Below are 15,236 nucleotides of genomic sequence, written 5' to 3' on the forward strand. Positions count from 1 at the left end.
CCCCATGGTTGTTCAATGTATATATGGATGGGGTGATGAGAGAAGTGAAAACACGAGTAATGGAGAGAGGGATGGCATTGGTAATGAATGGTGATGGATGGAATATCTCAAATTTGTTGTATGCTGATGATGCAGTACTGCTTGCAAGTACCGGACAAGAACTTGGTAGGCTAGTGTAGATATTTGCTGATGTCTGTAAGAGTCGTTCCTTGAGAGTAAATGTAGAAAAGAGTAAAGTGGTGGTTACTGAGAGAGAAGGTGACTCCCAGTGCAATGTAACAGTGAATGGAGAGAGACTGGAACTGGTGAGAGAGTTCAAATACCTTGGTACAGTGATAGAAAAGAGAGGAAAATGTGCAAAAGAAGTTGAAAGTAGAGTGACACAAGGAAGAAGGGTAGCTGGTGCAATGAAGGCCTTGATAAGAAACAGAGGCTTGAGTGTTGCAGCTGCACGAGGCTTACATGAAGGAGTGTTAGTGCCAACTTTAACATATGGATGTGAGACTATGATGTGGCATGAAAATGAAAAGTCAAGAGTAAGAGCAGTGGAGATGGGACTGCTGAGGAATGTATGTGGAGTACAGAAGGTGGATGGGATACAAAATAATGTGATTCGTGAAAGATGCGGGGTGAGGACGTCGGTGGACACCAGAATTGAAGAGAGTGTACTGAGATGGTATGGTCATATGGAGAGAATGGATAACAATAGAATGGCGAAGAAGGTATATCTGAGCGAATTCGAAGGAGGGAGGAGGCGAGGTAGGCCAAGGAGAAGGTGGAGAGATATGGTGGATGAATGTGTGAGGAAGAGAGGTTTGGAAGTCGGTGACGCTAGGGAACTGACAGAAGATCGGGCTGGCTGGATGAATTTTGTGAGGAGATATGCATGATCAGGGATTTTTGGCACCCCTTTTTAACGTGGCAGCGTTTGGATTGACTCTGTCGGATACGGGATGTGAAGCTACAGAACGTGGTGAATGTTTTTGGCGTATTCGATAGAGCCAGGATTCCGGGGGCTTGAATGATGAGTGAATGGAAGCATGGCCCATTGGATTGGGCAATTTTGGGCTGTCTGGACATATATAGTTCCATCAATCCATCATTCGTCATCCAGTCCTATGCCGGCCCATGAGGAGCGTAGGAACCCAGGGATAGGCAAGTTAGTCCTGATATTTAAGATGTAAGTGACCAGCCTCACTTATCCCTGAGTGGCATTACATGAGCAATAAACCCCAACCATCCTTTGGATATAAACCTACAGGCTCAATCCAATTGGAACGCCTTAATTACCCACTAAATCACCAGGCGCCATAATTCGGTTATATAGTTACCACCCAGCGCAGTAAATGGTTTCCTTGTGTATAGGAAACCACTCGGCTCGTCACTCAGTGTAGAGTCACTCATAGGCAGAAGAGGAAAGAGTGAAGGAAAGACAGAAGAGGACGTATAAAGTCACCAGTAGGCAGAAGGAAAAGGAAAGAATGAAGGAAATAAAGACAGAAGAGGAAGGAAGGAAGAGAAGAAAGGGCAGACACCCAAAGCAGCACTACATCGAATGGGTGGATGATGAGCGCCCCCATTTACCACACACACACACACACACACACACACACACACACACACACATATATATATATATATATATATATATATATATATATATATATATATATATATATACACACACAAAACTCACCTCATCATTCCTCTTAACTTCGGGCACTATGTTACGGTCCACACGAGCCAGCAGATCCCGAGCGATGCGAGAGTTCTGCAACACAGTGAGGCTGAGACAGGATACGATGCGATGCACAGCTGTACTGTTTCAAGGTCATTTACGTCAGAATAACACACCAACGTAAAATTCGTTTAATGAAATATCTTTCTAATCAACTGAAAATATACTTTTGCATTATGCTGGTCTCAACTCTTACTGAGGCCTAGACTGAATTAGCCAGGTTCATAGTACCCAGAATGTTAATTAAACCAGTCCTTGAAAACTTAAGTTCCAAAAACAATATTTGATGTTTATAATAACCAGTATTACTTATTGCTAACTTCCAAGCAAGAGAGAGAGAGAGAGAGAGATGAACACAGTCTACTTGACAAAGGTGCAAATCAATAATCATTAATGTATGTCTCCAACTACTTACATTCATGGTTGTTATGGTATGCGGCCTAGTGCAGTCACAGAATGTCAGTCAGGAATTGATGAAGTTAGTCTTGATCAATGATGTACTGCACGTGTTTCTCCGTCCTGCAAAGCCGCCTCGCGCTCACTAATCATTCTGTGCACAGCCCACCCGGGAGCTCGCCACCAGAGATCGAGTTGCCAAACGAGATCGCAAGTGTCGCTAAACTCCTCTCCGATATAGATCTAAAATGGAAAGAATACAGCCCAGATAATCGCAAGAAATGGTTTTAATAACTATAGAATATCACTATTGTTTTGTTATTAATTAGTGTGTTACAAAATATATAATCGTTAAACATTGCTATATGAAAGCTTATGTTTGATTATGCTTACTGTTGTAAGTGTAGGCCTACATACACATCAAAAGATGGTGGTGCATTTTGCCACACACATCATTTAGCAGGCAGAGATACAGTTGCTTACAGTAGTGCAGATACATACAGTTAAGTGAAAAAGGATTTGATTTGAAATATTTATCGTCGTAAAAGGTACCGAGTGCTTATACAACAAAAGAAGGTGATGGGGTGACCCAGTTATTCGAACTTCCTGGAAGCTCGAAAATATTCATGGAAATGGTAAAATCCCTGGGGTATGTGGAGATCTAGTAGAGCTAAAGTTAGCAAGTCCAACTCACGGTAGGAAGCACCCAAATCAGATTCTCTGGCCGGTCTACTCTGGAACAGGTTTGTTTTCTATCTGCACATCAGTACTGTATATTTGGGGACATGGAAGAACGACCTACTATTCCAGGTTTAATTCTGTGAAAAAATCATGGTTTAGCAAAATTCAACTTGCTGTCGGACGTAATGGTCCTCGTGTAGTCAGTAGGCATTAAACTAAGACCTCTTTGCATTTACTCTGGAATATCTCTGAGAATACTGATAAAATCTCAAGAGTATTGATAACCTTAGGCACTATCCGATGAGAACAAAGTCAGAGTGCTATAATTCTCTGTCTCATGACGAAGGCGCCGACTTGGTAACACTGAACGAGACGAGAGTAAGACGCACATATCCGTTCAGTTGCCAGATTCATCAAGCACATCAAATGACGGCTCAACCCGTTCACCAGGGGCGTCATTTCAATTTTCCTTGGGGAGGGGGGGGGGGGAGGGGCTATTTAGGAGGCCCCGAACTCCCAACTCCCTACATGGGTGGGGTGGCGAGCGAGCGTTTTTGAACCCACATGCAAAGCTGTATTTAGAGAATTAATGTAGTAAACAAATATATATACTGTATATAATTAATTATTAAACCAGTTACTTCCTGTAAGACATACTAATGGATATTCTAGCATTGGCAGTATTTTAATGTGAAGTTAAATATGTAATTTAAAGTGCATGGTAAAGTACATATCATTGCATTATATCCTAATGACCTTGGATAAAAGACCAAATAGCAATTATAATATTTGTATTGGTGAAAGCTTAAACTGACTACATTCTTACACCCTAATGAAAAGATAATATAAAAGTGAGAATGAGAAGATGTAAACTTGTAATTGCATTAAAAATGGAAAGCTTTTAGCTTACTAGCTCCCAAAATACCATGAACCATATAATGTGAAAAAGTAAGCTCTGCACTAAGAGGTGGGAGAAATAAAATGACGGTTTTTAAATCTGGAAGAGGCTCACGTAAGAAGAGTATATTAATTTAAGAAATCATTAGATGAAATTGAAAATTAAACTATGTATCTTTATTGCATTGAAAAATGAATAAACTAATGCAACGTTGGATATCTCCGTGATCTCTGCTTTGCAAAGTTATCTACCAGGGTGTTAAAGTTAAGATTTATAACATCCTTTTCTGAGGCCATAAGTAGCAAGTCACTTAAGCGATCATTTCTCATTGAGGTTCTTAGATATGTCTTGACTAAGCTAAGTACTGAAAAAAGTCGTTCATTGCCTGCAGTAGTTACTGGAAGGATGAGAAGAATTTTGATAATTTTCACTATTTCTGAATGCGCACAATCTGATGGTTTGAGTTCATATAATTAAAACAGATTCTTTGGCTGTTCACTCTTACTTAGAAAATGTCTTTTTGCAACAGATACTTGGGAAACTGGAAGAATTTCATTTATGTATACATCTTTGTAAGACTACTATAATAGAGAGCTTTTCATATTTTAGAGTCTCTGTAACTGCAAGCAAGTGCATTCTTTGCTTCTGTTAGGGGCATGTTTTGTGTGAAGCAAATATCAAGCTCTGAGAGAAATCTATCTATCAAAATAGATTCTTTTGATTTCAGTCATTGGAGCAATACAAGCGTAATGCTGGTGTTTTTAGGTCGACTTCTCGTCCTAACAACACTAGCGACTGAAGCGGGGTCCTCTTTCCGGACCGGAAGTAAAGCACCCACAAAGGAACAGGACATAAAAACCAGGCAGTACACCTTAACACATCTATTGCCTTAATTCTAACCGTTACAATAAAACACAGTGTGATATTTGAGATACAGGAGACAGGGACACAGAGTTAACCTTCAACACCACAAGATACAGTCACGCTTAGTACACAATACAACGTACATACATTGATGTCCTGGATTATATATGTTAATACCCGTATGTCACTTTTAGGCAGGATATACACTTAGTCGAAAACAAGGGAATAAACAAGATTAAAAGTCCGTGGGGGAAATACTACTATAAATAAGACAGGGTGCGGATCGCGACACTTGACACAGTCACTTAGTCGCGGCGACACTCACACACATGCTTTTGATTTGCCCGCACACCCTAGTCTCTATTCAGTCACAGAAAGTTCTTTTACTGGGGGACTCATACAATTACGTTAATGTTCATTCTCTGTCCTGCCGGGCTCTGAGTTCTTTTGGACTAATAGTAACTGTCACTTGTTTTACACTGGTCTTCACTCGGTCACTGTTCACTGTTATTTCCCCTGGTTTATTCTCGGCACAAGGGGCGTCACTATTTACCTGTATCTCCTGGGTAATGTTCACTCCGTAGCAGGGGCGTGAGGGGAGAACCCTAGGGGGACCCGGCCTGCAGAGGGCAATATACTACCCGCAGGGGAGTCACTGCCCGGGTCCCACTCGTCGGTGAGGTGCAGGGAGGCCCTCCTGTCTGGGGGCCTCGACCTGAGAGGTGGCCCTCGAGTCGGAGCCTCTTCGGTGGGGTGCAAGGAGGCCCTGCTGTCTGGGGAGCCTCGACCTGAGAGGTGGCCCTCGAGTCGGAGCCTCGTCGGTGGGGTGCAGGGAGGCCCTCCTGTCTGGGGGCCTCGACCTGAGAGGTGGCCCTCGGGACTGGGGCCGAACAGCTGGAGGAGTCGGGTCTGTCATCTCTGGCTCCATGGGGTGAGGGAGCCTGGGTTGCCCTTGTCGGGAGCCTGTGGGTCTGGCCTGGGGGTCCTGGGACTGCGGGCGCCTATGGGGAGAGGGCTGGGCTGCGGCAACTTCTCCGTCGGGTCTCGGGCAGGAATAAGGCTCTCCCAGGCGTAGGAGGTAGGTCTGGTATTGGGCCTTGCCACCACTCTAGCGACACCTCCGGGGCAACACTCCCGGGTGGTGATGAAGGGCTCCCACAGGGGGAAGAGGCAGGAGAAGGATTCACGTAGCCCGTGTCCTCTCTGGTACGTCCTGAGGCCGGAGCCTTGGGTCGCCTTACCCTGGTACGTACTTTGGCTGTAGCCGTGAGCCTACCCGTCGTACAAGGAGCAACTGAAGGGCATACAGTGGCTGCTCCTTCCCCGCCACGTATAGGGGCTGTCGGCGCGGTGTTGCTCCCGTAGTAGGGAAAAGCAGGAGTAGGGGGCACAGGGGCCACACTCTCTCCAGTACGTACTGATGCTATCTTCAAGGGCCTCTCTACCCTGGTACGTGCTTTGGCCGGGGCCGTAAACCTACCCGCCTTACAAGGAGCAACTGAAGGGCGTACAGTGGCTGCTCCTTCCCCGCCACGTACAGGGGCCGTCAGCGCGGCGTTGCTCCCGTAGTAGGGAAAAGCTGCATGTACGATAGCCAAGGGCCTCTCTACCCTGGTACGTACTTTGGCCGTAGCTGGGAGCTGATCTTCCCGACGAGAAGCAACTGAAGGGCGTACAGTGGCCGCTCCTTCCCCGCCACGTATAGGGACCATCGGCGCGGTGTTGCTCCCATAGGATAGAACAGCAGGAGAGGGATGCACAAGGGCAACTCTCCGGAGTGTACTAAGGCCGTAGCCGAGGGTCTCTCTACCCTGGTACACTCTTTAGGCCATAGCCTTGGGCCTCCTGCCCTTGAGGGTGTAACAATAGCTGTCAACACGGTGTTACCTGGGACTGAATCTTGTTCAGTCCCACCCCAATTCTGACGATGGTTGTCCCGCCCGCAAGGTAGTTGACTTTCTCCGGTCACCTGGTGTTGGGGCAGTTGCGGGGAACAGGGGCTCAGGACAGTAGTGTCCCGGTGACCCTCTTGACCTGGGTCACTAGCCCCACCGTTGTGTCCTCCTGGGGTGGTGGTGTGGTAGCGGCCCGGTGGTGGGGTGGGGGGTGGCGAGGTGGGAGGTCCGGCGGCGGGCATTTTAACAAGTATTCACCTCATTTCTCCCTAGAGCTGATTCATTTAAGCTCTTTAGTCCTGATGATACTTTCTGAATTCTCTTAAGGATTAGGTCTGGTCAACTGATTTGAATTTTCCAAGTTGGTATCTGCCTCATACGTTGAAGCAAAAGCTTTAGTTTTGTCAAAAATGTCAGAGAAAGCCTCGTCAGTTCTCAAGACCTGCAATTCCTTAATAGTTGACTGTATGAGAGAGCAAGCTTCAGATAGTAAGGCTTCCTTTGCTTGAAGCTGATTTGACAAACTATTGGTAACTCTAAGGACTTGTTCAGTAATATGTAGATCCATTACGAACCTGAAAGACTAACTTTTTGTACAGTCCATTTGCTTCTGCTGCAGCTTCTGAATCAGAACCCTCTGAAACTGTATGATGCACTAATAGCAAACTTCCATAGCGAAGCTTAATCATTGATATTGACCTATTAAAGCAAGACCATCTAGTTATAGTAGGTCTTTCTAGTGCCTGTGCGAAAAGTTGGTTCCCTGTGTTACAGTTTAATAGATGTGTAAAGTGTGTTAATAATTGAAAAAAAAAAAAATGAAGAGAGGCTACTGGTATTCTTTATGCACTCGCCCAGTACTAAATTCAGCCTGCGTGCACGGTAAGGTATGTATACTGCTTGGGGAATTTTATCCCGTAGTCTTGCTTGAATCCTGCTAGAGCATCCACTCATTGCACTAGCACCATCATAGCACTGAGCCACACACTTATACCAAATTAAACCAGACTGTTCTATCTCCTTATATATAAAATCAGCTAAACTTGCAGCATCAGCCTTTTCATGTGATAGATTCTAATGACACTAAAAGTACCACACAAGAATAGCCATCTGTTCCTTTTTTGACAAGTCTTTCCTTTCATCAACCATAACTGAAATGTACTTGGCTTCTCGTGCTTCAGCACAAATTGTGTCCTTGATATGTCTTCCAACAACTGATATCAACTCATTCTGGTCGATCTAACTTTTGTATCAGAGAGGGATTTGATTCAGCAATTAGATGAAGAATTTCTACAAAATTTCCTGAATATCATGTATCACCACCCTCATTATGTCCACGAAAAGACAGGCCTCGCATTCCCAGTAATGCAGTGACTTTTAAAAGTAACTTTACATGTTCCCTGTTGTCTCAATTTCTTGTTGCCACACTGAAAATAGAGAAGATGCTGCAGAATGAGTGGACCCTGACTGAATATCCTTGATATCAGACCAAGCGAGCATACTATTAATGTGTCTTTCACTTGCCTGATGTTGTTTGAGAAGGGCACTGGTATCTTTCCATTTCTTTGTTCCAACATCAATAAACGGTGTCATACCTAATCCTTCCTCCTTACAAACAGATGCTCCAGCAAAGTATATACCTACATGGAGAGCAGTAACACGCATCTTGTGAGACCGAGTATTCTAATCAAGAAAATATATCAAAATTGGGACTTCTAAATTTCCTATTATTCTGATTGCTTAGGTAGCTTGGCAATTATGGTTACTGGGTTTATCATAGGGGGGCGGACTGTCTTTTGTATCTTTTTGATCTTGCTTCAGTGCAACAGTATGTGCTAATGTGACTTCTGCTTCAACAGAAATAAAATCTGAGTCTTGACTAAGAGATGATGTAGTGGCTAAGTCAGTATTGTTAGTTGCTTTACTGGTTGAATATATATATATATATATATATATATATATATATATATATATATATATATATATATATATATATATATATATATATATATGTATATATATTGTTACGGAACAGAGAAAGATAATGTACACTTTAAGTGAGAATGCTAAAAAATCACTACTGTCCCGTAAAGTTCCAGGTTCAAAACAAAAGAGTTAGGTAAAATTACAAGTTAAAGTTTAATGCTCAAACTAACAAAAAAACATTCAGGACTCATAAGGATAATGTAATGGCAAATAAACAGGTTAAATATATGGTTAACTGCAATAGCCTCTATTAACACGAAATTAGCAAGAGTAAATTTATCTAAGTCAGCCCTGATAAAATAAAAAAACACCGGGTAATGCTCAGTTAATGCAAGATAAATTATTACAGATACAAAATATTATCAAAAATGACTGACATAAAACCCACATTAATCACAAACACTTCACTAGGCCTAAGAATTAAACCTTATGCTACACAATACAAGAAAAAATGCAACAACAGTTATACTCAAATTACACACAGCTGCTAGATGTTTGGAGATTTCTTGAGCACTCACAGTAATAATAACTGTACAGGGGAGGACAGAGATGTGAACAAAATGAGGAGCAGATCTAAGTGGCCATGATGCAGAGACTGAGCTAATTATATAGGGGCCAGGAGAGCTTGATACAACTTGTAAGAAGGATGCGCAAATGAAGCCATGGGGACAAAGAGCTGAAAATCCCGCTCTGAATAACAGAGAGAACGACTTACTCTACTGTAACGGTAGAAGGGGGGGACTGAGGCAGAACACGCTCGTGATCAAACATGCAGCAACTGTGCGTTAAAATTACACAAAGGATGATGAAATCATAGGCTATGTAACACCTCCCCACAACGAAAAAAGAAATTTACAAAGGAAATTTCTTATTACTCTAAAACAATCTGTATATGGCATTACAGAACATGCAAAAGTCTTTCCTAGTGTTACAAAACATGAGATCTCCCTAGCACGTTCAGTCATAGGTACTTGCCAGTATCCCTTTAACAAATCAAACTTACTTATGTACCTAGCCTTTCCGATCTTGTCTATGCAATCTTCCACACGAGGGAGAGGGTAAGTGTCTGTTTTGGTTATCTGATTAACACGTCTGTAGTCAATGCAAAGCCGCTGTGACCCACCTGGCTTAGGGACCAGAGTGACAGGAGAACTCCACTCGCTCTGACAGGGCTCAATCATCTTGTGGTCCAACAGGTAGCCAAGCTCCTTCTGGATGAGAGGAACTTTTACTGGGTTCACACGGTAAGGAGGCAATTTAATTGGCTTTGCGTCTCCAACATCGACATCATGCATCAACACAGTGGTTCTTCCTGGAGTGGCACGGAACACTTGCGGGTACTCCTGCAGTAATGCCGAAAACTCCTGCCTTTCCTTGGGAGGTAGATGAGAAAGCTTAGTCTGGAGATCATTCATGATATCAGGATTCTTCCCCAAACTATCACTCAGGCTCATACTGCATGGGAGAGCTTCACTTGCAGACTCGGGTGGAACAGCTACAGTGCAGACTGGATTATTTTCGTCCCGCCTGTGATATAACTTTAGCATGTTGATGTGACATAGTTGCTTGCTCTTTCTACGATCTGGTGTGGCGATGACATAGTTGACATCACTGAGTTTCTTCTCCACGAAATAAGGACCACTAAACTTGGCTTGAAGAGGTTGCCCATGAACTGGTAGCAGAATCAAAACCTGATCTCCTGGCTGAAAGTGGCGTAACCTGGACTTCTTATCATACCAAGTCTTCATCTTCTCCTGAGCAGCTCCTAATTTCTCTCTCGCCAGCTGTAAAGCAGTGGACAGCCGTTCTTTGAACTTCATCACATACTCCAGCAGGTTGACGTCATCTTCCTCCGACAGCCAGCATTCCTTGAGTAACTTAAGAGGTCCTCTTACTTCATGGCCAAACAGTAGTTCAAAAGGTGAGAAGCCCAGTGATTCATTTGGAGATTCTCTTGCGGCAAACACAACGAATGGAAGACCTTTATCCCAGTCTTTCTGATGTTCCAAACAGTATTTCTTGAGCATCGATTTGAGTGTTTGATGATATCTCTCCAACGCTCCTTGGGTCTGGGGATGGTAAGCTGAAGACGTGATCTGGGTGATGCCCAACTCTTTCAGAGACTGCTTGAAAACATTTGACATGAAATTACTTCCCTGGTCTGACTGTACCTCCTTGGGCAGACCAAACTTTGTGAAGAACCCTAGCATTTCCTTAACCACGTTCTTTGCTGAGATATTTCTAAGTGGAATGGCTTCAGGATAACGAGTAGCCATATCAATCAGGGTCAACACATAAGAAAATCCTGAAGAAGTCTTAGGAAGAGGGCCCACAATATCCACCAACAGCGCTGGTGAAAGGCGCCTCAAAAGGAGGAATGGGAACTAGAGGTGCAACCTTTTCGGTCTGATTACACTTCCCCACAACTTGACAGGTGTGACAAGACTTACAATACCAGGAAACATCCCTGAAGATACCTGGCCAGTAGAAGTGTTTCAAAATGCGTGCCACAGTCTTCCTCACTCCAAGGTGTCCTGCCAAACTGGAATCATGAGCCACTCTAATGATATCCTGCCTACAAACACGAGGGATGACAACTTGATGTACAACCTCCCATTCACAGTCGGCTGATGCTGTTGGGGGTCTCCACTTCCTCATAAGTACTCCTGACTTTACATAATAACAAGTAGAAGCACCGGCTGACTCTTCTTCACTGTAAGCAGAGTTAGCTAGACCTTTCAACTCAGGGTCAGCAACCTGCAACTCAATCAACTCTTGAGGAGACAAATTATCAACACTACGGGGTACTGCCTCATCTGGTGAGTGGTCCAAATTAGCAAGAAAAGTGTCAGCTAGGATAACATCATCATCATCATTATCCTCTAAATCACCAGTAACTTTAGACTTAGCCCTAGTGACAGCACATGCAGGGAACACATCAGGGACATCACAATCCTGGGACGCAGCCACTGGCTCACTAGACAACTGAGGAGCTGGACACACTTGACTTCCACCAATATCATTTCCAAGTAAAAAAGTTACACCTGACATTGGGAGTGTCTCAACCAACCCAACCATAACGGAACCATTAACAAAACCAGACTCTAAATTCACTCTGCACAGAGGGACAGAGAAATAATTATTCCCTACACCTTGTAAGATTACAGTTTCATTAGAGGAATTAACATTAGAGCCTAGAACACTGGTCAGCATAAGGGATTGGCAAGCACCTGTATCACGATATATTTTAAATGATTTCCTGTCATTACTGTCCAGAGGACTGACAAAACCATCAGACAGGAAATTAGCACATGAACTCTTGAGAGTGTCACCCACGTTACTGCTCAAAAGAGGAGCTCCATCATGAGAATTTAAGTTACCCCTCAAAGCAGGTTCAGTTAACTCAGTTAAAGAATTCTGGGAACTCTCAAGAGTGGACACTAGACCAATTGACTGAATATTTAAAGACTCCTTTTTGTTCACATCACGCTGTCTCCTGAAACATTTCTCCGTAGTATGACCAAGCTTACTACAATAAGTACATTTACTTTTCTGAAATCTAGAGGTGAAGCTGGTATTTACTTCCTGAGAAACATCATCTTTATTCTCTTTCCTGTTACCTGTACTCTGAGTAGAGGCAACGTACTTTTAGCTTTCCCTTTTTCTCTAGAATATCTCTTGTGAGTGAGAACATACTCATCAGCTAAAACTGCAGCATCAGACAAATTATCTATTCTTTTCTCATCAAGATATAGGCTTACATCTTTACTAATACACCTTTTGAAGTCCTCCAGCAAAATCATCTGCTTAAATTTGTCAAAATCAGAATCCACATTCTTAGAATTTAACCACTGCTCTAACAAATCTTCTTTGATTTTTGCATACTCAACATGGGATTGCTTATCTTGCTTGTAAGTTGTCCTAAATTTTACTCTATAGGCTTCAGGAACAAGCTCATAGGCCTTAAGAATCAAGCTCTTAACTACATCATAATTATCAGACTGATCCTGAGGCAAAGATGCATAAGTTACTTGTGCTTTACCGGTGAGAACAGTTTGAAGGAGTACTGGCCAATACTCCTTAGGCCAATTAAAACCTGTAGCTACCCTCTCAAACAACTGAAAATACTTTGTTAAATCAGATTCATTAAAAGGAGGGACAAGTTTAACATTTTTTAACCACATCAAAATCATCAGAGCTAGATGATCCAGTTCCACCTTGTTTCATGCGATACTCATGGTCTGCCTGAATCCTAGCAATTTCAACTTGTGCCTCAGCCTCCTTAGCTTTTGCCTGAAATTCAGCCTCCTTAGCCTGTGCTTGAAATTCAGCTTCCTTCACACGAGCCTCCTGCAGGGCTAGCTGTAACTTAGCTAATTCAATCTGCGTTTGCTCATTTGGAGGAGTTACATTAAACAAACTTTCATTAATCATGTCAACAATTTGATCTTTAGAATGATGAGAGCGAACAGCAATTCCCAATTGTTGAGCAACAAGCTTAAGTTCATTCTTTGTTCTGTTTTCTACATCCAACACTGTTTGCACATTTGACAAAAAATCTTTGGCTTCATCAAGTGTAGTAATAGTAGACATAATGAATAAGTAACAGACACAAAATATCAAGCAATATCCTTATGATAATATCCTGAATATCCTGATATGAGGTCGCCAAATTTATGTTACGGAACAGAGAAAGATAATGTACACTTTAAGTGAGAATGCTAAAAAATCACTACTGTCCCGTAAAGTTCCAGGTTCAAAACAAAAGAGTTAGGTAAAATTACAAGTTAAAGTTTAATGCTCAAACTAACAAAAAAACATTCAGGACTCATAAGGATAATGTAATGGCAAATAAACAGGTTAAATATATGGTTAACTGCAATAGCCTCTATTAACACGAAATTAGCAAGAGTAAATTTATCTAAGTCAGCCCTGATAAAATAAAAAAACACCGGGTAATGCTCAGTTAATGCAAGATAAATTATTACAGATACAAAATATTATCAAAAATGACTGACATAAAACCCACATTAATCACAAACACTTCACTAGGCCTAAGAATTAAACCTTATGCTACACAATACAAGAAAAAATGCAACAACAGTTATACTCAAATTACACACAGCTGCTAGATGTTTGGAGATTTCTTGAGCACTCACAGTAATAATAACTGTACAGGGGAGGACAGAGATGTGAACAAAATGAGGAGCAGATCTAAGTGGCCATGATGCAGAGACTGAGCTCATTATATAGGGGCCAGGAGAGCTTGATACAACTTGTAAGAAGGACGCGCAAATGAAGCCATGGGGACAAAGAGCTGAAAATCCCGCTCTGAATAACAGAGAGAACGACTTACTCTACTGTAACGGTAGAAGGGGGGGACTGAGGCAGAACACGCTCGTGATCAAACATGCAGCAACTGTGCGTTAAAATTACACAAAGGATGATGAAATCATAGGCTATGTAACAATATATATATATATATATATGTTTCCCCTATATAGGATGATGATACCTGTAGAGCTTCAAGTTCTTCAGCCAGTAAAGCAACGTCCACTTTGGGAACCACTGATCTAAATGAACTCTTAAGGCTCCTACCTACAGGTAGATATATACTTCCTAAGACGAATAAAAGCTATTAATGATAGCCAGAATACAATAAAAAAATTACCTGAACAGCGGGCTAGGAACATATTTACAATGACATCCTTTAATATACCTAGTAAATTATTGTGATTATTACACACACACACACACACACACACACACACACACACACACACACACACACACACACACAAAATATATTTCACTCAAAACGTATAGAGGCTAAACAAATTATTTTTAATTTCAGTGTTAACCTTGTACTTTTTTTTCATTAATTGTAGTTGATTTGGAGGCCCCCTCAGGAAGCTTGGGGGGGGGCGAGCGCCCCTCGCTGTTCCCCCCCCCAAATGACGCCCCTGCCGTTCACAACTGCATACTTGTTTTCTTACTGCTACCACCAAATCTGACTTAGTTTGTAAGAGTTTTGTAACTGGACAGAATATAGTGGTTTCACTAACCCGGTTAATACAGGAGGTCTCATATAAACTGAATAAAATAGTATGCAGGTAGCAAGAATTGACCCAAACATTACTACATAGAAAGGTTGTTTGATTGATTAAAATGTTTATTGTTCAAAAATTATACAATGTACTTATAAAACAAAAGAAGGTGGTGAGTCTTGCCACACACCTTTGGCAGATAAAGATATATTCCATTTATACAACAAAAGAACGTTATTTATTGAATGCCACAATCACCCTTATCCCTTCATGGCTTATTTCAGCCAAAACAAGATCTTTACATTCAGCCGCGGCAGAGGGTACTGGAGCGTGAGTGTTAATACATTCATCATTAGCCCTTTCACGACAGGGATAACTTTTGTTCGTTATCGCAAGATGAATGTAAAAACCAACCTTGCGTGTTATATTCCACTTTGCTAATCCTGCGCTTGCTGACGTGTAACGTACTAAAGTTGCAAAGTATGTCCATTTACTACTGGCGGAGTCGGTTTATTACGATTATCTTCTATTTCGCCAACTAATCAAAACTGTCTTACCCCCTGCATCATACAGAGTACTACCGTTACTCTGTTTTTACTGAACCATCAGTCCTACCCTACTATTACATACCGGTGTCTGCTAACAGTTTTCCCTTTATCATCTGTGCCTCGTATCTCTCCTATCGCTATTATACCATACCATTGTCTTTCACTGTCTGTGCCTCGTAATTT

At 42.2% G+C, this 15,236-nt stretch overlaps 1 protein-coding gene across 1 annotated transcript in view; it reads right to left on the reverse strand.

The window, feature by feature from the left end:
- LOC145418814 (uncharacterized) overlaps positions 1-15,236 on the reverse strand; it is a 234,690-nt gene that overhangs the window by 52,954 nt on the left and 166,500 nt on the right. Inside the window, exon 2 of the mRNA XM_080287146.1 lies at positions 1,697-1,771. Within this exon, the coding sequence (XP_080143272.1) occupies positions 1,697-1,771 (75 nt within the window). The remainder of the gene's footprint in view (positions 1-1,696; positions 1,772-15,236) is intronic.

Source organism: Coenobita brevimanus, chromosome 116, assembly GCF_032717465.1.
Source record: "Coenobita brevimanus isolate Jiangsu-jjx chromosome 116, ASM3271746v2, whole genome shotgun sequence".
Classification (NCBI taxonomy): domain Eukaryota; kingdom Metazoa; phylum Arthropoda; class Malacostraca; order Decapoda; family Coenobitidae; genus Coenobita; species Coenobita brevimanus.